The sequence below is a fragment of the Oncorhynchus nerka genome, linkage group LG4 (assembly GCF_034236695.1).
Source record: "Oncorhynchus nerka isolate Pitt River linkage group LG4, Oner_Uvic_2.0, whole genome shotgun sequence".
Lineage (NCBI taxonomy): Eukaryota > Metazoa > Chordata > Actinopteri > Salmoniformes > Salmonidae > Oncorhynchus > Oncorhynchus nerka.
The window spans coordinates 81,993,323-82,019,905 of NC_088399.1; the positions used below are offsets into that span (position 1 = coordinate 81,993,323).

General features: G+C 45.7%; 1 protein-coding gene across 2 annotated transcripts; it reads right to left on the reverse strand.

The window, feature by feature from the left end:
- Window positions 1-222: 222 nt before the first annotated feature.
- On the reverse strand, window positions 223-26,579 carry fam221a (family with sequence similarity 221 member A). Of its 2 annotated transcripts, XM_029658727.2 has the most exons (7): window positions 25,763-26,579; window positions 24,958-25,131; window positions 24,546-24,736; window positions 24,177-24,383; window positions 23,903-24,004; window positions 23,425-23,522; window positions 223-555 (listed from the first exon to the last, which is right to left on the reverse strand). In XM_029658727.2, the coding sequence occupies exons 1-7, from the start codon at window positions 25,825-25,827 to the stop codon at window positions 415-417; spliced, it is 978 nt and encodes a 325-aa protein (XP_029514587.2). In that variant the 5' UTR covers window positions 25,828-26,579; the 3' UTR covers window positions 223-414. The 2 variants fall into 2 exon arrangements, with proteins under 2 accessions (XP_029514587.2, XP_029514588.2); XM_029658728.2 differs by lacking the exon at window positions 23,425-23,522 and having other exon boundaries at window positions 463-555.
- Window positions 26,580-26,583: the final 4 nt, after the last annotated feature.

The window sequence follows — 26,583 nt, forward strand, 5'->3', positions numbered from 1 at the left end:
GCATGACACTGATTGGCCTCTTGGCTTTCCATGTCTTTATCTGTAGTTGATTACAGTAAGGGCATCCTGATCAATAAAATGAACGCATTTTCCATATCCTGTTTTTGAATGGTACAGTGCAGGTAGAACCAGTGTTATTTAGTGAGGTGAAACTATCAACAAATTAAAACAAAAGAAACCCTGAGAATGAGGTCCGAGTGGAAGGTGGTAAAAGAATCAACATGGATTTGAACATTTATTGTCAATTGATCTTGGAAACATCACAAAAGCCTTGATGTTTATGATCTAATGATCATTTCCCCAGGTGAGACTGTTTGATGATCTATTATCCATAGTGCAATTATATCATTATCTGTGTGGAGTGGAATACCTCATTAAACTAAGTGTGTTCGTCCTCTTCTCCAGTTTGGTCAATTATTTGGTAGGCTGTTTGGTAGGTTGCTTACTGCATAGGGAGGTGGTTGGTTTGGTGGATGGTAGGCTGGCTGGTTTGGTGGATGGTCTTCCTCTTGATGATGATGCCTTCTGTTTGACTGCCATTTTCTCAGCCTTCATCTGAAACAGAAACTATGATTATGGCATTCAGGTTTCCAGTCATTCATTTACATGTCACATGCTCATTTGAGTACCACATTCACACATAAATATACACTACAAAGTATGTGGACACCTGCTCATCGAACATTCATTCCAAAATCATGGGATATGGAGTCGGTCCCCCCTTTGCTGCTATAACAGCCTCCACTCTTCTGGGAATATCTTCACTAGATGTTGGAACATACCTGTGGGGACTTGTTTACATTCAGCCACAAGAGTATTAGTGAGGTCAGACACTGATGTTGGGGGATTAGGCCTGGCTCACAGTCGGTGTTCCAATTCATCCCAAAGATGTTCAATAGGGTCGAGGTCAGGGCTCTGTGCAGGCCAGTCAAGTTCTTCCACAATGATCTCAACAAACCATTCTGTATGGACCTCGCTTTGTGCACAGGGGCATTGTCAAGCTAAAACAGGAAAGGGCCTTCCCCAAACTGTGACCACAAAATATAATTGTCTAGAATGTCATTGTATGCTGTAGCATTAAGATTTCCCTTTACTTGAACTAAGGGGCCTAGCCCGAACTGAATAACAGCCCCTGACCATTATTCCTCCTCCATCAAACATTTGGCACTATGCATTGGAAAGGTAGTGTTCTCCTGGCATCCGCCAAATCCAAAATCGTCCATCAGACTGCCAGACGGTGAAGCTTGAGTCATCACTCCGGAGAAGGCGTTTCCACTTCTCCAAAGTCCACGAGCTTTACACTACTCCAGACGAAGCTTTGCATTGCGCATGGTGATCTTAGGCTTGTGTGCTGCTGCTCGGCCATGGAAACCCATTTCATGAATCTCATGACGAACAGTTCTTGTGCTGACTTTGCTTCCAGAAGAAGTTTGGAACTCTGTAGTGAGTGCTGTAACCGGGGACAGACGATTTTTAGCGCTACGCGCTTCAGCACTTGGTGGCCCTGTTACGTGAGCTTGTGTGGCCTACCACTTCGTGGCTGAGTCGTTGGTGCTCCTAGATGTTTCCACTTCACAATAACAGTGCTTATAGTTGATGATGTAGAGGTTAATCCAGGCCCTGCAGTGTCTACCCCCACTCCCATCCCCCAGGCTCTCTCATTTGTTGACTTCTGCAACCGTAAAAGCCTTGGTTTCATGCATGTTAACATTAGAAGCCTCCTCCCTAAATTTGTTTTATTCACTGCCCTAGCACACTCCACCAATCCAGATGTCCTAGCCGTGTCTGAATCCTGGCTTAGGAAGACCACCAAAAACCTTAAAATTTCCATTCCTAACTATAACATTTTCCGACAAGATAGAACTGCCAAAGGGGGCGGTGTTGCAATTTACTGCAAAGATTGAACTCTGCAGGTTGTCTTACTATCCAGGTCTGTACCCAAACAATTTGAGCTTCTACTTCTAAAAATGTACCTTTTCAGAAACAAGTCTCTCACTGTTGCCGCCTGCTATAGACCTCCTTCTGCCCCCAGCTGAGGGTGGTTTGATTGATTGCCCCCCATCTATCTTCTGAGCTCGTGCTGCTAGGTGACCTAAACTGGGACATGCTTAACACCCTGGCCATCCTACAATCTAAGCTTGATGCCCTCAATCTCACACAACTTGGGGCCTAGCCACAATGAACCTACCAGATATAACCCCAAATCCCTAAACACGGGCACCCTCATAGATATCATCCTAACTAACTCACCCTCCAAATACACCTCTGCTGTTTTCAACCAAGATCTCAGCGATCACTGCCTCATTGCCTGCATCCGTAATGGGTCTGCGAGCAAACGACCACCCCTCATCACTGTCAAACGCTCCCTAAAACACTTCTGCGAGCAGGCCTTTCTAATCGACCTGGCCGGGGTATCCTGGAACAACATTGACCTCATCCCGACAGTAGAGGATGCCTGGTTATTCTTTAAAAGTGCCTTCCTCACCATCTTAAATAGGCATGCCCCGTTCAAAAAATGTAGAACCAGGAATAGATATAGCCCTTGGTTCACTCCAGACCTGTCTGCCCTTGACCAGCACAAAACCATCCTGTGGCGTTCTGCATTAGCATCGAATAGCCCCAGTGTTATGCACATTTTCAGGGAAGTTAAGAACCAATATACACAGGCAGTTAGGAAAGCTAAGGCTAGCTTTTTTAAACAGAAATTTGCATCCTGCAGTACAAACTCAAAAAAGTTCTGGGACACTGTAAAGTCCATGGAGCACCTCCTCCCAGCTGCCCACTGCTCTGAGGCTAGGAAACACTGTTACAACCGACAAATCCACTATAATTGAGAATTTCAATAAGCATTTCTCTATGGCTGGCCATGCTTTCCACCTGGCTACCCCTACCCTGGTCAACTGCCCGGCATCCTCCACAGCAACCCGCCCAAGCCCCCACCATTTCTCCTTCACCGATATCCAGATAGCTGATGTTCTGAAAGAGCTGCAAAATCTGGACCCCTACAAATCATCCGGGCTAGACAATCTGGACCCTCTCTTTCTTAAATTATCTGCTGAAATTGTTGCAACCCCTATTACTAGCCTGTTCAACCTCTCTTTTGTATCGTCTGAGATTCCCAAAGATTGGAAAGCTGCCGTGGTCATCCCCCTTTTCAAAGGGGGAGACACTCTAGACCCAAACTGCTACAGACCTATATTTATCCTACCCTGCATCTCTAAGGTCTTCGAAAGCCAAGTTAACAAACAGATTACTGGCCATTACTGACCAATCACATCGTACCTTCTCCGCTATGCAATCTGGTTTCCGAGCTGGTCATGGGTGCACCTCAGCCATGCTCAAGGTCCTTAACGATATCATAACCGCCATCGATAAGAGACATTAATGTGCAGGTGTATTCATCGACCTGGCCAAGGCTTTCGACTCTGTCAATCACCACATTCTTATTGGCAGATTCAACAGCCTTGATTTCTCAAATGATTGCCTCACCTGGTTCACCAACTACTTCTCTGATAGAGCTCAGTGTGTCAAATCGGACAGCCTGTTGTCCGGACCTCTGGCAGTCTCTATGGGGGTGCCACAGGGTTCAATTCCCGGGCCGACTCTCTTCTCTGTATACATCAATGATGTCGCTCTTGCTGCTGGTGATTCTCTAATCCACCTCTACGCAGACGACACCATTCTGTATACTTCTGGCCCTTCTTTGGACACTGTGTTAACTAACCTCCAGACGAGCTTCAATGCCATACAACTCGCCTTCCGTGGCCTCCAACTGCTCTTAAACGCAAATAAAACTAAATGCATGCTATTCAACCGATCATTGCCGGCACCTGCCCGCCCATCCAGCATCACTACTCTGGACGGCTCTGACTTAGAATACGTGGATAACTACAAATACCTAGGTGTCTGGCTAGACTGTAAACTCTCCTTCCAGACTCACATTAAGCATCTCCAATCAAAGATTAAATCTAGAATCGGCTTCCTATTTCGCAACAAAGCTTTACTCATGCTGCCAAACATATCCTCGTGAAACTGACCATCCTACCGATCCTTGACTTCGGCGATGTCATCTATAAAATAGCCTCCAACACTCAGCAAACTGGATGTAGTCTATCACAGTGCCATCTGTTTGGTCACCAAAGCCCCATATACTACCCACCACTGCGACCTGTACGCTCTCATTGGCTGCCCCTCGCTTCATACTCGTCGCCAAACCCACTGGCTACAGGTTATCTACAAGTCTCTGCTAGGTAAAGCCCCGCCTTATCTCAGCTCACTGGTCACCATAGCAGCACCCACTCGTAGCACACACTCCAGCAGGTATATCTCAATGGTCACCCCCAAAGCCAATTCCTCCTTGGTCGTCTTTCCTTCCAGTTCTCTGCTGCCACTGACGGGAACGAACTGCAAAAATCACTGAAGCTGGAGATTCCCATCTCCCTCACTAACTTTAAGAACCATCTGTCAGAGCAGCTCACAGATCACTGCACCTGTTCATAGCCCATCTGTATACAGCCCATCTATCTACCTCATTCCTATACTGTATTTATTTATTTTGCTCCTTTTGCACCACAGTATCTCTACTTGCACATCTATCATTCCAGTGTTTAATTGCTATATTGTAATTACTTCTCCACCATGGCCTATGTATTGCCTTAACTCCCTTATTTGCACTCACTGTATATAGACTTTTTTTTCTACTGTATTATTGACTGTATGTTTTGTTCATTCCATGTGTAACTCAGTGTTTTTGTATGTGTCGAACTGATATGCTTTATCTTGGCCATGTTGCAGTTGCAAATGAGAACTTGTTCTCAACTAGCTTACCAGGTTAAATAAAAGTGAAATAAAAAAAAGAATTAAATAGTTGACCGGGGCAGCTCTAGCAGGGCAGAAATTTGACAAACCGACCTGTGATGATGCCACATGGAAAGTCACTGAGCTCTTCAGTAACGCCATTCTACTGCCAATGTTTGTCTTTGGAGATTGCATGGCTGTGTGCTCGATTTTATACACCTGTCAGCAATGGGTGTGGCTGAAATAGCCAAATCCACTCATTTGAAGGGGTGTCCACATACTTTTGTATATATTGTCTAGTGTATTTTATTGTTCAACATCATAAGATATCCATTGTACAAAAAAGGGGTGTCTGCAGTAAATATATTGTCAATGAATTGTTATCTTATTTGCTGCACTGGTTGCTCTACATTAAACTACATACAGTGCTGTCAGAAAGTATTCATACCCCTTGACTTATTCCACATTGTGTTACAGCCTGAAAGTATACAAAAAAATATAATAATATTCTCACCCATCTACACACAACACCCCATAATCACAAAGTGAAAACATGTTTATACATTTTAGCAAATGTATTGAAAATGAAATACAGAAATATCTAATTTACATAAGTATTCACACCCCTGAGTCAATACTTTGTAGAAGCACCTTTGTAGGCGATTACAGCTATGCGTTGTCTTGGGTATGTATCAGCTTTGCACATCTGGATTTGGGAATTTTCTCTCATTCTTCCTTGCAGATTATGTCAAGCTCTTTTAAGTTGGAGCGGTGGTGAACAGCAATCTTCAAGTTTTTCAATGGTATTCATGCCTGGGCTTTGGCTGGGCCACTCAGTGACTTTCACATTCTTGTTCTGAAGCCATTCGTGTTGCTTTGGCTGTATGCTTGGGGTCATTGTCCTGTTGGAACATAAATCTCTGCACTAGTCTAAGGTTGTTTGCACTCTGAGGCAGGTTCTCATTAAGGATTTGCTTGTAATTTGGCACCATTCATTGTTCCCTCTATCCGTACCAGTCTCCCAGTCCCTGCCGCTGAAAAGCATCCCCATAGCAGGATGCTGCCACCAACATGCTTCACGGTTGGGATGGTGTTAGACAGGTGATGAGTTGTGCCTGTTTTCTCCAGACATAGCACTTTGCATTCAGGCCAAATAGTTACATTTTTGTCTTATCTTACATTTTCCTTGTGCTCTGTCTTTCATGTGCCGTTTTACAAACTCCTGGCGTGCTGTCATGTGCCTCTTTCCTTAGGAGTGGCTTCCATCTGGCCACTCTCCCATAAAGCCCAGATTGGTCAAGTGCTGTAGAGACCGTTGTCCTTCTGGCAGGTTCTTCCATCTCAGCCAAGGAACTCTGTAGGATCTCTGACGGACAGAGCTAGGCAGAGTCTGGGTAGTTCCATATTTTTTTCAATTTCCTATTGATGGAGACTACTGTGCTCTTGGAAACTTTCAACACTCTAGAAATAGTTTTATACACTTCCCCAGATATATGCCTCATCACAATTCTATCTTGGCGATTTTCAGACAGTTTTTTGGACTTCGTGGTATAGTTTCTGCTCTAACATGCACTTATATGATTTATTGGCAATTACACAATTTAATGTGCATCCCACCACCTACTATGCACCCAAAAAATGAAACACCAAAAAAAAGATATATATATTGTGACATACAGCAGGTCAGCCACCAGGGGGAGACTCGTCGAGGCCTGGTGACAGACGGAGTATACATCACGAGGTGATGGCTCCATCTGCTGGACGAGCCAGGTCTCGACGAGATCTCCGGCCAGGAATAATTGGGGCTGATTGCCCACCAGCTGTACAAATCCCACAAAGCTGCCAGAAGGGCAGCACACAGGGGAGAGACTGGGGGAGGAAAGGACTCCCATATAGTTGCTGACGGTACCAGAGCCCAGAAGACGGTATACCGGAGAGGGTCTCTTGGGGGAGACCTAATTCTTTTCTTTTGGTCTATTATTTTAATAAACACCTTTGAAACTGAGCTTGAAATTGAGACTCTGTCCGTGTCTGATCTGTGTAAACGTTTTGACCAAACCCCCTGGTCTGCCACTATATATATATAGTATACATAAAGTCGAAGTTGGAAGTTTACATACACCTTAGCCAAATACATTTAAACTCAGTTTCACGATTCCTGACATTTAATCCTAGTAGAAATTCCCTGTTTTAGGTCAGTTATGATCACCACTTTATTTTAAAAAATGTGAAATTTCAGAATAATAGAAGAGAGAATTATTTATTTCAACTTTTATTTCTTTAATCACATTCCCAGTGTGTCAGAAGTTTACATACACTCAATTAGTATTTGGAAGCATCACCTTTTAATTGTTTAACTTGGGTAAATGTTTCGGGGAGCCTTCCACAAGCTTGTAGATACTTTTGTACCGGTTTCCTCCAGCATCTTCACAAGGTCCTTTGCCGTTGTTCTGGGATTGATTTGCACTTTTCGCACCAAAGTATGTTCATCTCTAGGAGACAGAACACGTCTCCTTCCTGAGCAGTATGACGGCTGCGTGGTCCCATGGTGTTTATACTTGCGTACTATTGTTTGTACAGATGAACGTGGTACCTTCAGGCATTTGGAATTTGCTCCCAAGGATGAACCAGACTTGTGGAGGTTTACAATTTTTTTCTGAGGTCTTGGCTGATTTCTTTTGATTTTCCCATGATGTCAAGCAAAGAGGCACTGAGTTTGATTGAAGGTAGGCCTTGAAATACATCCACAGGTACACCCCCAATTGACTCAAATTATGTCAATTAGCCTATCAGAAGCTTCTAAAGCTATGACATCATTTTCTGGAATTGTCCAAGCTGTTTAAAGGCACAGTCAACTTAGTGTATTTAAACTTCTGACCCACTGGAATTGTGATGCAGTGAATTATAAGTCAAATAATCTGTCTGTAAACAATTGTTGGAAAAATGTCTTGTGTCATGCACAAAGTCCAAAGCAACTTGCCAAATTATAGTTTGTTAACAAGAAATTTGTGGAGTGGTTGAAAAACTAGTTTTAATGACACCAACCTAAGTGTATGTAAAGTTTTGACTTACACTGTGTATATACACTGCTCAAAAAAATAGTGGGAACACTTAAACAACACAATGTAACTCCAAGTCAATCACACTTCTGTGAAATCAAACTATCCACTTAGGAAGAAACGCTGACAATAAATTTCACATGCTGTTGTGCAAATGGAATAGACAACAGGTGGAAATTATAGGCAATTAGCAAGACACCCCCAATAAAGGAGTGGTTCTGCAGGTAGTGACCACAGACCACTTCTCAGTTCCTATGCTTCCTGGCTGATGTTTTGGTCACTTTTGAATGCTGGCGGTGCTTTCACTCTAGTGGTAGCATGAGACGGAGTTTACAACCCACACAAGTGGCTCAGGTATTGCAGCTCATCCAGGATGGCACATCAATGCGAGTTGTGGCAAGAAGGTTTGCTGTGTCTGTCAGCGTAGTGTCCAGAGCATGGAGGCGCTACCAGGAGACAGGCCAGTACATCAGGAGACGTGGACTAGGCCGTAGGAGGGCAACAACCCAGCAGCAGGACCGCTACCTCTGCCTTTGTGCAAGGAGGAGCAGGAGGAGCACTGCCAGAGCCCTGCAAAATGACCTCCAGCAGGCCACCAATGTGCATGTGTCTGCTCAAACGGTCAGAAATAGACTCCATGGGGGTTCTATGAGGGCCCGACGTCCACAGGTGGGGGTTGTGCTTACAGCCCAACACCGTGCAGGACGTTTGGCACTTTCCAGAAAACACCAAGTTTGGCAAATTCGCCACTGGCGCCCTGTGCTCTTCACAGATGAAAGCAGGTTCACACTGAGCACATGTGACAGACGTGACAGAGTCTGGAGACGCCGTGGAGAACGTTCTGCTGCCTGCAACATCCTCCAGCATGACCGGTTTGGCGGTGGGTCAGTCATGGTGTGGGGTGGCATTTCTTTGGGGGGCGGCACAGCCCTCCATGTACTCGCCAGAGGTAGCCTGACTGCCATTAGGTACCGAGATGAGATCCTCAGACCCCTTGTGAGAACATATGCTGGTGCGGTTGGCCCTGGGTTCCTCCTAATGCAATACAATGCTAGACCTCATGTGGCTGGAGTGTGTCAGCAGTTCCTGCAAGAGGAAGGCATTGATGCTATGGACTGGCCCGCCCGTTCCCCAGACCTGAATCCAATTGAGCACATCTGGGACATCATGTCTTGCTCCATCCACCAACGCCACATTGCACCACAGACTGTCCAGGAGTTGGCGGATGCTTTAGTCCAGGTCTGGGAGGAGATCCCTCAGGAGACCATCCGCCACCTCATCAGGAGCATGCCCAGGCGTTGTAGGGAGGTCATACAGGCACGTGGAGGCCACACACACTACTGAGCCTCATTTTGACTTGTTTTAAGGACATTACATCAAAGTTGGATCAGCCTGTAGTGTGGTTTTCCACTTTCATTTTGAGTGTGACTCCAAATCCAGACCTCCATGGGTTGATAAATTTGATTTCCATTGATAATTTTTGTGTAATTTCGTTGTCAGCACATTCAACTATGTAAAGAAAAAAGTATTTAATAAGAATATTTCATTCATTCAGATCTAGGATGTGTTATTTTACTCTTCCCTTTATTTTTTTGAGCAGTGTATATCAAACAACTTCTGTTAAAAAGAAATAAAAGATCTGATCCCTACACAGGCTAAAGGGGCACCTGAACTCAAGGGGAACCTGCAAGTCTTCTGAGTCCAAAAACCATTTCTGCTGGAGCCACAATATAGTCTAGTTTCTTCGACTTCTTTGAGACTTGTGCTGTACAGTTTATAACTGTGGCAATGAACACAACAAAATCCACCTTTTGTCTGGCAGAAAACACTTACTACAAGCAGTGGTAGGTATATCCACTACCATCTCTTCATTGGCATCACTCGTTTCCTCAATTCTTTTGATCGCCTCCCCATAGGAGATTCAATTGACCGTTCTAACATTTGCCAGCTCAATTTCCTTCACCTTTACTGGCCACTTCAGGAACTCAGGATCATGATCCCCACTACAATTGCAACACCGTCGTCCTTCTACACACCGTTCTTCAGTATACTCTGTCTGCACACAATTGAAACATGGCCAAATCCTTTACAATTCTTACACTGCAGTGGTTTGGGAATGAAAGTTCTTACAGCGTATATTACATAACAAAGCTTCACATGTGTCGGTAATTGCTCTTTATCAAAAAACAACAGGACTGACAGACTTTCTTTTTTCCCCCCATTCACACAGCGGGTCAGACGCCGTGCACCAACCACACCAGGAATTGTCTTCAGGTATTCAACCTGAACATCCGTCGTCACCATGAGATGACACCTTTGACGGGTGCTCTTCTCCGAAGTTCCAAACACAAAACTTCTGTTGTCCGGATTCTTTTGAGGCTCACTCCAATCGTCAGTCGGCTCGTCAGAAATACAATTCATCAAAATAAGATCCCTTCTGGTCACTCTGACAGACTCCACTTTTCCAAGCACATACTTCACCATTTTCAACACCGCCATCCTTACTCAACAACCGCATCCCAAAAAGAAGCCATTCATTACGATTTACACACGTGTCCTCCACTCCAATTGTAGACAATTTCCTGTTTTGTTCCAGTTTTCAATATTACTGTGGGGCCCCAGTATTGAGGATCAGCGGCGTGGAGATGTTGTTACCTACCCTCACCACCTGGGGGCGGCTCGTCAGGAAGTCCAGTACCCAGTTGCACAGGGCGGGGTCGAGACCCAGGGTCTCGAACTTGATGACGAGTTTGGAGGGTACTATGGTGTTAAATGCTGAGCTGTAGTCGATGAACAGCATTCTCACATAGGTATTCCTCTTGTCCAGATGGGTTAGGGCAGTGTGCAGTGTGGTTGCGATTGCGTCGTCTGTGGACCTATTGTGGCGGTAAGCAAATTGGAGTGGGTCTAGGGTGTCAGGTAGGGTGGAGGTGATATGGTCCTTGACTAATCTCTCAAAGCACTTCATGATGACGGAAGTGAGTGCTATGGGTCGATAGTCGTTTAGCTCAGTTACCTTAGCTTTCTTGGGAACAGGAACAATGGTGGCCCTCTTGAAGCATGTGGGAACAGCAGACTGGGATAAGGATTGATTGAATATGTCCGTAAAACACACCAGTCAGCTGGTCTGCGCATGCTCTGAGGACGCGGCTGGGGATGCCGTCTGGGCCTGCAGCCTTGCGAGGGTTAACACGTTTAAATCTTTTACTCACGTCAGCTGCAGTGAAGGAGAGTCCGCAGGTTTTGGTAGCGGGCCGTGTCAGTGGCACTGTATTGTCCTCAAAACGAGCAACGAAGTTGTTTAGTCTGTCTGGGAGCAAGACATCCTCGTCCGCGACCAAGTGCTAACAGTCCGTATCTGGATAACGTGTGAAATGCTTGATAATGTATGTGTTATCAACAGAGAGCTATTTTCTGGGTGATTTAAATATTGACCTGCTTTCATCAAGATGCCCACTCAAGAAAAAGCTTCAAACTGTAACCAGTGGCTGCAACCTGGCTCAGGTTATCAGTCAACCTACCAGGGTAGTTACAAACAGCACAGGAATGAAATTATCAACATGTATTAATCACATCTTTACTAATGCAGCAGAAATTAGCTTTAAAGCAGTATCCAAATCAATTGGATGTAGTGATCACAATATAGTAGCCATATATAGGAAAACCAAAGTTCCAAAGGCTGGGCCTAATATAGTGTATAAGAGGTCATACAATACGTTTTGTAGTGATTCCTATGTTGTTGATGTAAAGAAACCAGACACTGCACTTGACATATTTATGAAAGTGCTTATTCCAGTTACTAATAAGCATGCACCCATAAAAAAAATGACTGCAAAACTTAAATCCTCATGGATTGATGAGGAATTGAAAAATGGTATGGTTGGCCGCGACCGGGAGGTCCGTGGGGCGACACACAATTGGCCTAGCGTCGTTCGGGTTAGGGAGGGTTTGGCCGGTAGGGATATCCTTGTCTCATCGCGCACTAGCGACTCCTGTGGCGGGCCGGGCGCAATGCACACTAACCAGGTCGCCAGGTGCACAGTGTTTCCTCCAACACATTGGTGCGGCTGGCTTCCGGGTTGTATGCGCGCTGTGTTAAGAAGCAGTGCGGCTTTGTTGGGTTGTGTTTTGGGGGACGCATGGCTTTCAAGCTTCGTCTCTCCCGAGCCCGTACGGGAGTTGTAGCGATGAGACAAGATAGTAACTACTAACAATTGGATACCACGAAATTGGGGAGAAAAGGGGGTAAAATTCTAAAAAAATAATTTAAATTTAAATAAGTAGTACAAACTATAGTATGAAACAAAGATAAATTATAGAAATAATTCTAGTAAAAAAGCGTTGGGGCACTTTAAATGACATTTTAGGGAAAAAGACTAACTCAGCTTCATCATTCATTGAATCAGATGGCTCATTCATCACAAAACCCACTGATATTGCCAATTACTTAAATGTTTTTTCATTGACAAGATAAGCAAATTTAAGCATGACATGCCAGCAACAAACACTGACACTGCACATCCAAGAATAGTAAAGTCCCCTTTACTGGCTCAAATAGCAGACCAATCAATCAACCTTTAACCTGCCCTTAGTAAACTTTCAGAAAAAAAAAAATATTGCTATTTTACTGTAAAAAAAATGGACAACAGACTTTCAGGACACTTATAGGTGTCATGACTGTCTTGATCAGGTCAGGTTACAGGAGACCACAACCCTACAGATTATCTCTCAACCACAACAGAGGAGGAGAGATCTGGGTCTGAAGACGTGGTTTTATTGCCCCTCATGCCCCTGGTAAATCTCAGGCCACAGACAAATTCCTTTGTCCTGTCACTATGGAGAACCAGCTTCAGAACATTAAACATGAAATAAAGGGACTTTGGAACAATGGTTTCCGTCAGCCACAATGGTGGTCATGACGATAGGTGGACTATGAGAATATATGTCATTTGGTGGTCATGACGATAGGTGGACTATGAAAATGTATGTCATTTTTGTTCTGTTATTAAAGGTTAATAGATTACGTTATTACGAAAACATTGTAATGTGAAGGGTTTTCCCAATATATGTTTGATGTTTACACATTGTACGTTGTATGGAAAATATCCAAATGTTTTGGGGAAGATGAAATGTTAAGTTAGTTGTCTAAAATGGGATTTGAGAAAATCTAGCCTTGCCTCATTAACTTGGTACGCCCAGAGAATTGCCCTAAATGCGGTTACGCCCACTTCTGACCCAAGGGTATAAAACCTGTGAGTATAGAATCTACGACAAGACTACGTGACCCCAGCTGCAGCAGGGTCTGAAAAAGTCAACCAACCCAGAACGCAACGCAAGTTTGAGGACAAAGAAATCCTTTTCTACCCAAGCTACGGATGAGTAGCAGTGTCTAAGCGGGTGAATTCAAGTCGAACCGCCTAGCCTCCATCTCCCATCGAATCGTCGTATCTAAAGGGTTTCATTCCTATGCTGTGAGCTCTGAGCTACAGAGCTGTCTGTCCTCAGAAGAGCCCTTCCAGAGAAAGGGGGGGGGGGGGGGGCAGACTCCTAAGTCAAAAGGGACAGTGACACCGGGAGGACGAGCAACGAGGTGCGCAGGAGAAGTGCGTCATCGAACAACGGAACGGTCCACGCCGAGAATCCCCGGAGATCACCCCCCACGTAATTACATCATTATATTCTGACCCATAAGAGCGGCAGTTTGAGGCATGGCTAGGGTTAGAATAGCATAGCTGACAAATTCACCCAAATGTATATTTCTCTTGTGTACTTCTTTTTCTCTCTCTTTTGAAATTCCCATTGCGGGTAACACGCGCCATAGTATGTTGGCCCGTTATACTAAGTTCTAATCAATAGCCTATAATGTGTTTTGTCTATGTGCATCTTTTATCATCATTTGAGCTTTTTAGTAAATAAATATTCAATTAAGATTGGTGTGGTACGAATTCATTAGTAGGACCCGGGTCCGTGCAGATTCGAGGGCTATACGACGATCAGATTGTGAGACTGATAGAGGAAACTGGTTAATTAGCGTTGTAAAATCGATATTCTGATATTCTTTGAGTTAATTTGGGAAATAGAAACTCAATATAAACTAGTTTTCCCATGGTGCCCCAGGTTAATGAGTTAATAATTGCTTGATTCAGTTAATCACGTAATTAAAAACTTGTAATCATTCGATTAGCAACAGTCGTCACATTAACCAATACAACGTCACGACATAGGGAAAGATAAAAAGAACGGCACTTACACAAATGACTGATGATTGGCTGAGAGAAATTGATGATACAAAGATTGTGGGAGCTGTTTTGTTAGACTTCAGTGAGGCTTTTGACATTATCGATCATAGTCTGCTGCTGGAAAAACATACGTGTTATGGCTTTACACCCCCTGCTATATTGTGGATAAAGAGTTACCGGTCTAACAGAACACAAAGGGTGTTCTTTAATGTAAACCTCTCCAACATAATCCAGGTAGAATCAGGAATTCCTTAAGGCAGCTGTCTCTGCCCCTTACTTAAAAATGTGTTTTACTAATGACATGCCACTGGCTTTAAGTAAATTGAGCATGTTGAGCATGTTAAGCATTAAAACAATTGCATGAAATTGAGAATGTTGAGGTGACTAAACTGCTTGGAGTAACTCTGGATTGTAAACTGTCATGGTCAAAACATGTTGATACAATAGTAGTTAAAATGGGTAGAAGTCTGTCCATAATAAAGCACTGCTCTACCTTCTTAACAACACTATCAACAAAGCAGGTTCTACAGGCCCTAGGTTTGTTGCACCTGGACTACTGTTCAGTCGTGTGGTCAGGTGCCATGAAAAGGGACCTCGGAATATGACAATTGGCTCAGAAAGGGGGCCGCACGGCAGGCCCCTCCATGCACATGGAGCGCTAACATTAATAATATGCATGTAAATCTCCCATTGCTCAAAGTGGAGGAGAGATTGACTTCATCACTACTTGTTTTTGTAAGATGTGTTGATGTAACAGTTTTGCTTCCATCCTTCTCCTCGCCCCTACCTGGGCTCGAACCAGGGACTGGTTCTGCACATATCAAGAACTACCCCCCACAAAGTATCGTTACCAATCGCTCCACAAAATCGTCCCTTGCAGAGCAAGGGGAAAAACTACTTCAAGGTCTCAGAGCGAGTGATGTCACCAATTGAAACGCTGTTAGTGCGCACCCCTCTAACTAGCTAGCCATTTCACATCGGTTACATTGACATGCTGAATACACGGAGGTGTCTGTTTAAACTACTAGCACACAGCTTGGACACCCATACATACCCCACAACACATGCCACCAGAGGTCTCTTCACAATCCCCAAGTCAAGAACAGACTATGGGAGGCACACAGTACTACATAGAGCCATGACTACATGGAATTATATTCCACATTTAAAAACAGATAAAAATACACCTTATGTTACAGTGGGGACTGTGAAGACACACACACACACACAGGTACAGACACGCGCACTAGATACACTATACACTGGCCGTCCGGAGCACCGGGACATTTCCGGTGGCCTGAGGTAACTCACTCCTGGGGTGAATAGTCAACTTGACCAGCGATAATATAGCAAACAGGAATGAGTTGACTGAGAATCTCACTCTTGCTGCAGTGTCCCCTTGCACACCAAAAATGTCTCTCCGCAACGCACATAACGACCGTCTTCTCTACCGATAACATTTTAGACAAGTCGTACGGCAAAATGGACGGTCAGAAAAGATGGAGCAGAGAGGGAGAGAATAAAAAAGAGAAAGGCCCTTGCCACAGACGCAGCTAAATGCTGCAAAATAAGCGACACTAACTAAGACACGCACGACACCCAGCATGGCTAGCTAAGTAGCCTAGCCAACAATAGTGACACAACGGCCGGTAGGCTAAACAATGTGCACGTTTTATATCTTCGTGGAGGAATTATATCATAGTAATGACTGCAGCATAGCGATCATAATATGACATTGAAGGCAATATGTTTCAACTAGTAAAAAACTGTAAACCTAGACTATGGAATTGCCAGCATTAGGTGATTACTCATGCCACATAAGCTAGGGAAAGTGCACATACACTGTACAGAGAAACAGGCTACAGTAACCTAACCACAATACATCAATGAACGTAGCCTGTGTATCACAGTAGCCTGTGTGACACAGCAACACAGTAGCCTGTGTGACACAGCACAGGCAATGACAAAGATCATTAGCGCCATTAGTACCAACATTACAAGTTACTACAATAATATACAGCTCTGGGAAAAATTAAGAGACCCCTCCAAATTAAGAGAACACTCTTAATTTTTCCCAGAGCTGTATTAATGTAGCACTAATGATAGAGAGTATGATAATAAGAGTCTTTTCTTTGCAAAGGTGGAGAAGGAAGCAGCACTAGAGCTTCAGGTGCTCCTGCAAAACTGGAGATGGTGGTCAGCTCAGAGTAAGACTCAGAGCAGGAACAACTTAAGAGCACAAACCTAAACATACATGTAGGCTATGATTTTAGATGAATATGTGCTTTATTTATAAGATTATTAGTAGGACTGTAATCAGGGACATACAATCAATGACTGCACAAGTAATACAAGTTTACGTTTAGGTTATTTACAATGTTAATCTCATTCTGCAGAGCAACCAGATGTTTAGATAGAGAGAGGTTCAGAGCCCAGTACAGGGAAAACAGAAAGAGGCAGCGAAAGCACTGAAAATCCATTTATTTTTCCCTTCCTCAGTTCAAGGATTTTGACTTATTTTTTCAGTACCACCAAAACAAACCCCTCAAAGAGTAATTCCCAATGTATTCCACTCCAAAGATGGCACAAAGAGAAAATGGCTGATATACAATGAAGTAACTCCCTCCTTGTTCTGCTCAGTATGTCTTGCATTTGCAAATCCTTCAGCCAGTGATAGTGCATTTGTCAAAGGAGGCATGCAGGCCGGGAAACATGCCCATCAGAGAGTACAGGAACATGAGAGAAGCAAGACCAATAGAGAAAGTGCAGAAGCCTTTTTCATCAGAGCCAGCAAAGCAGACATCTGTACCCTTCTGAGTGATAAGCAAATGTCAGTTCAACTAGACCAGGTCAGAAAGAGGAGGCAGGTCATGGAACGTGTGATTGATGTAGTTAAAGTTATTGGTAAATGTGGGCTTAGCTACAGAGGACACAGACACAAAGCTGCATATAACATGGAAAACATGGCTGTCAATCATGGCAAGTTTCTTGAGATTATATTGTTTCTAAGCAAATATGATGTCTGCCTACAAGAGCATGTTGGTGGAGCATTGAGTAGAGCAAGAAGCAGATGGGAAGTAAAGGAAGAGGGTCCTTGGTAACTATGATGTCCAAAACAACAGCAAATAAAGTAATTGAAGTCATCAGAATGTTGATTCAGCAGACAGTTGCTGTTGATGTCATGTTATGTCTTGTCCCTGTGCTTTCTCTTCTCTTCGTTTCCCCCTGCTGGTCGTATTAGGTTACTATCTTTCTCTCTCTCTTTCGTTCCGTTCCTGCTCCCAGCTGTTCCCCATTCTCCTAACGACCTCGTTTACTCTCTCTCACCTGTCTCCTCTTTTGCCCTCTGATTATGTCTCTATTTCTCTCTCTGTTTCTGCTTCTGTCCTTGTCGGATTCTTGTTTGCTTTGCCCTTGTCCCGTCCTGTCGTTATCTGCCTCTTCATTAGATGCTGCGTGTGAGAAGGTGTCTCTGTCCTCTACGGCCCGCACCTATCCAGAGGGACCTGCAGTCTGTTGCCGCTAGCCCTGCAATTCTCCTCTACTACTAGTAGGAGGACTCCCCTGCAAAGATAGAGGATTTATGTTTTCCCTGTTTGGACATTAAAAGACTGTTTCTGTTGAATCGCTGTTGGGTCCTCACTCACCTGCATAACAGAAGAATCCGACCAAGAATGGACCCAGCGACTTCGGATCCTCTCTACTCAGCCGTCGAGATCCAGGGAGCGATGCTAGGCAGACACGAGCAGGAATTGTCTGCTGCTCAACATGCCGTTGAGACCCTGGCCGCCCAAGTCTCCGACCTCTCGAAACATATTCACAATCTCCGCCTCGATCCACCGGCTACTTCCAGGGCTTCCGAGTCTCCGGAGCCCAGAATTAATAACCCACCGTGTTACTCTGGGGAGCCCACTGAATGCCGCTCGTTCCTCACCCAGTGTGATATTGTGTTCTCTCTCCAGCCCAACACGTACTCCAGGGGTACAGCTCGTATCGCCTACGTCATATCTCTCCTTACTGGACGGGCTCGTGAGTGGGGCACGGCAATCTGGGAGGCAAGGGCTGAGTGTACTAACCAGTATCAGAACTTTAAGGAGGAGATGATACGGGTTTTTGATCGTTCAGTTTTTGGGAAAGAAGCTTCCAGGGCCTTGTCTTCCCTATGTCAAGGTAATCGATCCATAACGGACTACTCTATAGAGTTTCGCACTCTTGCTGCCTCCAGTGACTGGAACGAGCCAGCGTTGCTCGCTCGTTTTCTGGAGGGTCTCCACGCGGAGGTAAAGGATGAGATTCTCTCCCGGGAGGTTCCTTCCAGCGTGGATTCTTTGATTGAACTCGCTATTCGCATAGAACGACGGGTAGATCTTCGTCACCGAGCTCGTGGAAGAGAGCTCGCGTTATCCGTTTCCCCCCCTCTCCGCATCACTACCATCTTCCTCTACTGGCTCAGGTGCTGAGCCCATGCAGCTGGGGGGTATTCGCATCTCGACTAAGGAGAGGGAACGGAGAATCACCAACCGCCTCTGTCTCTATTGCGGTTCCGCTGGTCATTTTGTCATTTCATGTCCAGTAAAAGGCCTGAGCTCATCAGTAAGCGGAGGGCTACTGGTGAGCGCTTCTACTCAGGTCTCTCCTTCAAGATCCTGTACTACCTTGTCGGTCCATCTACGCTGGACCGGTTCGGCAGCTTCCTGCAGTGCCTTGATAGACTCTGGGGCGGAGGGTTGTTTTATGGACGAAGCCTGGGCTCGGGAACATGACATTCCTCTCAGACAGTTAGGGGGAGCCCACGGCCATGTTCGCCTTGGATGGTAGTCCTCTCCCCAGGATTCAGCGTGAAACGCTACCTTTAACCCTCACTGTCTCTGGTAATCATAGCGAAACCATTTCTTTTTTGATTTTTCGTTCACCTTTTACACCTGTTGTTTTGGGCCATCCCTGGCTAGTGTGTCATAATCCTTCTATTAATTGGTCTAGTAATTCTATCCTCTCCTGGAACGTCTCTTGTCATGTGAAATGTTTAATGTCTGCTATCCCTCCTGTTTCTTCTGCCCCCTCTTCACAGGAGGAGCCTGGTGATTTGACAGGGGTGCCGGAGGAATATCATGATCTGCGCACGGTCTTCAGTCGGTCCAGGGCCACCTCCCTTCCTCCTCACCGGTCGTATGATTGTAGTATAGATCTCCTTCCGGGTACCACTCCCCCCCGGGGTAGACTATACTCTCTGTCGGCTCCCGAACGTAAGGCTCTCGAAGATTATTTGTCTGTAGCTCTCGACGCCGGTACCGTAGTCCCTTCCTCCTCTCCCGCCGGAGCAGGGTTTTTTTGTTAAGAAAAAGGACGGGACCCTGCGTCCCTGCGTGGATTATCGAGGGCTGAATGACATAACGGTTAAGAATCGTTATCCGCTTCCCCTTATGTCTTCAGCCTTCGAGATCCTGCAGGGAGCCAGGTTTTTCACTAAGTTGGACCTTCGTAACGCTTACCATCTCGTGCGTATCAGGGAGGGGGACGAGTGGAAAACGGCGTTTAACACTCCGTTAGGGCACTTTGAATACCGGGTTCTGCCGTTCGGTCTCGCTAACGCTCCAGCTGTCTTTCAGGCATTAGTGAATGATGTACTGAGAGACATGCTGAACATCTTTGTTTTCGTTTACCTTGACGATATCCTGATTTTTTTCACCGTCACTCCAGATTCATGTTCAGCACGTTCGACGTGTCCTCCAGCGCCTTTTAGAGAATTGTCTTTATGTGAAGGCTGAGAAGTGCGCTTTTCATGTCTCCTCCGTCACATTTCTCGGTTCTGTTATTTCCGCTGAAGGCATTCAGATGGATTCCGCTAAGGTCCAAGCTGTCAGTGATTGGCCCGTCCCTAAGTCACGTGTCGAGCTGCAGCGCTTTCTCGGTTTCGCGAATTTCTATCATCGTTTCATTCGTAATTTCGGTCAGGTGGCAGCTCCTCTCACAGCCCTTACTTCTGTCAAGACGTGCTTTAAGTGGTCCGTTTCCGCCCAGGGAGCTTTTGATCTCCTCAAGAAGCGTTTTACATCCGCTCCTATCCTTGTTACTCCTGACGTCTCTAGACAGTTCATTGTCGAGGTTGACGCGTCAGAGGTGGGCGTGGGAGCCATTCTGTCCCAGCGCTCCCAATCTGACGATAAGGTCCATCCTTGCGCGTATTTTTCTCATCGCCTGTCGCCGTCGGAACGTAACTATGATGTGGGAAACCGCGAACTGCTCGCCATCCGCTTAGCCCTAGGCGAATGGCGACAGTGGTTGGAGGGGGCGACCGTTCCTTTTGTCGTTTGGACTGACCATAAGAACCTTGAGTACATCCGTTCTGCCAAACGACTTAATGCGCGTCAGGCTCGTTGGGCGCTGTTTTTCGCTCGTTTCGAGTTCGTTATTTCTTATCGTCCGGGCTCTAAGAACACCAAGCCTGATGCTTTGTCCCGTCTCTTCAGTTCTTCAGTAGCCTCCTCCGACCCCGAGGGGATTCTCCCTGAGGGGCGTGTTGTCGGGTTGACTGTCTGGGGAATTGAGAGGCAGGTAAACAAGCACTCACTCACACTCCGTCGCCGCGCGCTTGTCCTAGGAACCTTCTTTTCGTTCCCGTTCCTACTCGTCTGGCCGTTCTTCAGTGGGCTCACTCTGCCAAGTTAGCCGGCCATCCCGGCGTTCGGGGTACGCTTGCTTCTATTCGCCAGCGTTTCTGGTGGCCCACTCAGGAGCGTGACACGCGTCGTTTCGTGGCTGCTTGTTCGGACTGCGCGCAGACTAAGTCCGGTAACTCTCCTCCTGCCGGTCGTCTCAGACCGCTTTCCATTCCCTCTCGACCGTGGTCTCACATCGCCTTAGACTTTATTACCGGCCTTCCTTCGTCAGCGGGAAGACTGTTATTCTAACGGTTGTCGATAGGTTCTCTAAGGCGGCTCATTTTATTCCCCTCGCTAAGCTTCCTTCTGCTAAAGAGACGGCACAAATCATCATTGAGAATGTTTTCAGAATTCATGGCCTTCCGTCAGACGCCGTTTCGGACAGGGGTCCGCAATTCACGTCTCAATTTTGGAGGAGTTTTGCCGTTTGATTGGGGCTTCCGTCAGTCTCTCTTCCGGTTTTCACCCCCAGTCTAACGGTCAAGCAGAACGGGCCAATCAGACGATTGGTCGCATCTTACGCAGTCTTTCCTTTCGAAACCCTGCGTCTTGGGCAGAACAGCTCCCCTGGGCAGAATACGCTCACAACTCGCTTCCTTCGTCTGCGACCGGGCTATCTCCTTTTCAGAGTAGCCTCGGGTACCAGCCTCCTCTGTTCTCGTCCCAGCTCGCCGAGTCCAGCGTCCCCTCCGCTCAGGCTTTTGTTCAACGTTGTGAGCGCACCTGGAAGAGGGTCAGGTCTGCACTTTGCCGTTATAGGGCGCAGACTGTGAGAGCCGCTAATAAGCGTAGGACTAAGAGTCCTAGGTATTGTCGCGGTCAGAGAGTATGGCTCTCCACTCGTAACCTTCCCCTTACGACAGCTTCTCGCAAGTTGACCCCGCGGTTCATTGGTCCGTTCCGTATTTCTCAGGTCGTTAATCCTGTCGCAGTGCGACTTCTTCCGCGACATCTTCGTCGCGTCCACCCGGTCTTCCATGTCTCCTGTGTCAAGCCTTTTCTTCGCGCCCCCGTTCGTCTCCCCCCCCCCCCCCGTCCTTGTCGAGGGCGCACCTATCTACAGGGTCAGGAAGATTATGGACATGCGTCCTCGGGGCCGTGGTCATCAGTACCTAGTGGATTGGGAGGGTTACGGTCCTGAGGAAAGAAGTTGGGTTCCATCTCGGGACGTGCTGGACCGTTCGCTGATCGATGATTTCCTCCGTTGCCGCCAGGTTTCCTCCTCGAGTGCGCCAGGAGGCGCTCGGTGAGTGGGGGGGTACTGTCATGTTATGTCTTGTCCCTGTGCTTTCTCTTCTCTTCGTTTCCCCCTGCTGGTCGTATTAGGTTACTATCTTTCTCTCTCTCTTTCGTTCCGTTCCTGCTCCCAGCTGTTCCCCATTCTCCTAACGACCTCGTTTACTCTCTCACCTGTCTCCTCTTTTGCCCTCTGATTATGTCTCTATTTCTCTCTCTGTTTCTGCTTCTGTCCTTGTCGGATTCTTGTTTGCTTTGCCCTTGTCCCGTCCTGTCGTTATCTGCCTCTTCATTAGATGCTGCGTGTGAGCAGGTGTCTCTGTCCTCTACGGCCCGCACCTACCCAGAGGGACCTGCAGTCTGTTGCCGCTAGCCCTGCAATTCTCCTCTACTACTAGTAGGAGGACTCCCCTGCAAAGATAGAGGATTTATGTTTTCCCTGTTTGGACATTAAAAGACTGTTTCTGTTGACTCGCTGTTGGGTCCTCACTCACCTGCATAACAGTTGAAGTGAGAAAAGCAGGGATGTTCTCAATACAAATGGGCACAACACAGGATTTAACATCCAAAGACCAGTGTGCAGTAGTTCTGCGATATGTCACTGATGTTGTCCACGAGAGACTCATTGCGGTCATTGACTGTGAGTCATCGACTAGATAGTACTTTGTGGACCTTGTGAAACACTCTTGAGAAGATGGATATAGATATCAAACAGTGTGTTGGTAATGCAACAGACGGAGCAGCTAATATGCAGGGACATTACAGGGGCTTCTCTGCATTGCTCACAGGAGAGTCTCCTAAACCAAGTACATCAACAAATAGGGTTTAGCCTACAAAATTAGCGGTCTGGTGGTTTGCGTGAACAGGTTGGCCTGGGATGGAGTCAAATTCCCAGCCTGAATTATTGTTTCAGCCCGCCCCTGCACGTACACATGGATTTTGTATTGTAGATATGTGGTAGTAGAGTAGTGGTCTGAGGGAACATACTTAATGTGTTGTGAAAAGTGTTATGAAATGTCATATAATATTTTAAATTGGATATAACTGTCTTAATAACTGTCTTAATGTTGCTGGACCCCATGAAGAGTAGCTGCTGCCTTGGCAGCAACTAAAAGGGGATCCTTAATAAATACAAAATACTTCTGTATTTCATTTTCAATCAATTTGCAACAGTTTCTAAAAACATGTTTTCACTTTGTCATTACGGGGCTATTGTTTGTAGATGGGTCAGAGAAAAAAATATATTTAATCAATTTTGAATTCAAGCTGTAACACAACGAAATGTGGAATAAGTCAAGGTGTATGAATACTTTCTGAAGGCACAGTATGTGTCGCTCTTGCTTCCTTGATCTCACTTATTTTTCATCTGTACAATTCTGTTTCTACTGCTCTTTGCTGGCCTCCAGTGTTTCGTTAGAGAACTGTCCTCCTCACCCTGTCCTGGTAGCGTCTCTCCAAGTACGCCATGTCTTCTTCCTCTCTGGTGCTGAGGTCAGACAGAGCCCTGGTCACGGACATCACTGAACTCTCCTCTACATATCAGAGGGAAACTATTCAATTAACGCAATACATCTATTATGAGACAAATATCATCTCTGTTTAGGATTTCCGCTTCAGGTTTTCCCCCTAGCACTACACAGCTGATTAAAATAGCCACCTCATACTCAGGCTTGGATTATTTGAATCAGCTGTGTAGTACTAGGGCAACTTGGGGGGGCAGGACCAAGTTTGGGAAATGCTGACCTACAGGATAATTGCATCCTCATTTACACTCAGATTAGGCATTTCATAGTCTCTCCTGGCCACCCTTCCAAAGATTGTACGTGACAAGCATGTGCTTCCCAGGCTAGACTTCAAAGCACAGTCATAATTATGCCCTCCAAAGCCTCCTATAGCTTGGTTGGGTTCTGACCTGTATGTCCGGAGGCTGCTGCTGGTCCTGAGGCTTTCTCAAACACATGCTCCTGGAAAGCTCTTGGTTGTTGAGACGACAGAACAGACAGGTGAGGGGCACCTACGCAGGCACACGCATGCACAAGGTCATGGGTAACAATTAGATATCTCATATCTAAAGGCTGAAATTAGACTCATTAGAATGACTGGGATGCCTTTGCTGTAATTCATCTTGTGGCTGTCTCTTGTCAGTGAGTCTGTGATGAGTCTGTGATGCAGCCTGGAGGTCTCACCTGCCCCGCTATCGTCCAGTCTCAGGTACCCGTCAGCCAGGGAGCTGAACCCTGTCAGACCCCCCATGGCTGCGTATGGAACGTCTCTGCCCACCGGACAACCCCGGGCCTCCCGTTCTGCCTTCGTCTCCACCAGCGTCTGGTGGGCGAAGCTAGGCTGGCCACACCCACAGCTGTAGGGGCTCCGGAACCCAGAGCAGGATGAGCCTGAGGACAGAGAGTAAATAGGGAGGTAGGTCAATGTGGCCTCAACCATACCCTATACAACACTGACACTACTTTCAACACAACAAATTGGAAGTCAGGGAGTATAGAAGGAGTATTATAACAATACCTCAGTGCTTAAGCGAGGGGACAACTGAGACTCACATTTCCCACAGAGGTGTTCTGAGGTCTCACTGTGGTCGTAGGCAGAGTGTTTGCACCTGCAACGTACAGGCTGCGACCCGTTCAGGTGCACGTACTGAAAGGCCAAACACTGACACCCTTGAACTCGGCATGGTAGTGCTATCGGGCGCTCCGAAGGAACCTCCTCAAAGTCTGTCTGATGCTGTTTGTACCTGGAGGGATTCAACCAAGACAAGTGTAGCGAATAAGAAGGATAGCTGGAGTGATGCTTGAATCAGTGACCATGCAGTTCCTGGGAAACCATGCTTCCTCCTCAGCCATAAAGGTTCAGACCACTTTGCAGAGGTCATAGTGCACTTGCATTTTGGAGGCACACAACTAATGAACTAATCACAGTGTTGTATTAGCGATGGAGGATGTTGCTAAAGCGTACCTGTGTGTGCAGAAGCAAGGTGTCTCTGGGCCGATGAGTTTACAGTCTATTCCCCCTGGCACTCCAAAGCTCACATACAGCCTGTTGTGTAGTCTCTGGGGAAACACTGCTCTCTTGTATTCTTCATATTCCTCTGGGGAGAATAGTCTGCCGCCATCGTCTTCACCCACGATCCTGACACACAACAACAGGTGCCAGAGCACAGGGGTATGATTAGAAGTCAACTTTTTTTTTAAAGGATTTTCTTTTGCAATTTAGTTCAAAACAAGAACACACAAAAAAATAACACAAAAACACAGCTGCCAGACATATGAAATAAAGTATTGCATAAGCAAGACATGGGACAAGAATAGAGCAACAGTGACAGTTACAACAAATCTTTTCCAAGTTAATGGTGTTCATGATTAGTAGTTCTGATCATAGAGTAGCCTGATTCTGCAAATTATTAATTTCCCATTTCCTCCTCAAATATAACACTGATACACAAGTAGTATGGTGAAATAGACATTCACACTCCAAAGCTTATACTTTCAACTTCATTACAGTTCCACCTATGTAGTACCATTAGATTGATCTGCTGAGAAAGGAAAGGAAGGAAGGCTAGTGTAAAATAAACTGACTCCAAAAAAATGCCAGTAGTGACATTCTACATACAAGGGATGTGTGCACTTTCTAAATTGTCTGAAGGCAAACATAACAAAGCAAATAGGCCTATAAAGTCAGTCAGGTGACAGAGGAACTTTTCTGAAGTGCTCCAGATTGAATATAATCCTAGAACACATTTTCATTGGCAAGCAAGACAAACCTCCTGTACTCCAGATAGTCGTCCACTGCCTTAGATGCAGTCTTGTCAAGACATATTCTCTCCATCGCTCAAATTTTGAGATACTGTTTTAGCTAGATGTTGTAAAATCCTTCAGCTTTTCGACTGAAATCCTGTGCTCGTATCCGGTTGAGGACCAAGCGTCCACGTTGCTAAGCGATCTGCACCATTCTCCCCCTTCCCTTTCTCTCTCCCTTGCTTTAGGCTGGTGGGCGGGAACCTTGTCCTTGGTTTATTCTTTCAGTGGGTCATATTTCATCCATTCATTCCTTTCCAAAATTATTACAATCAGCAAAGAAAAATAATGTTTGTAAGTTATTGTTTTAGTTTTTTTCCCAATATTGCCACGAGGATGAATTCATTTTTGTTTTCGTGAAATTTAAATATGTTCTACTTTGTGGCTGTGGTAACCGTCGTGGTCCTGCGTATCTACCCTCTCACCAAAGGTTAAACCGTCTCTCCGCCCTAATGGAGTCGTTGTTCACAAAGCGGCACGGCGGCCTGTCTAGCACCCGCCTATCCTTTCTTTGGTTTGGTGATAACTTCTGTATTGTAAATATTCGATGAGGGTTGTTGACTTTAACCACCTGTAAACAATGGAGAGAGATGCTGGCCTCATGACATGAATATGCATAGCCAACTCAAGTCCAAAATAAAGTGTTTTTTTTTCTAAAAGTTGCCCGGGATGTCACGTGTCGTACATATATCAGTAACTTGTAACAACTTAAGCCGTGTGGAACTTCTAATCGATCATATAAATCTCACGTAGCAACAGTTTTTTTCGTTGACCAAATTCTAAACTC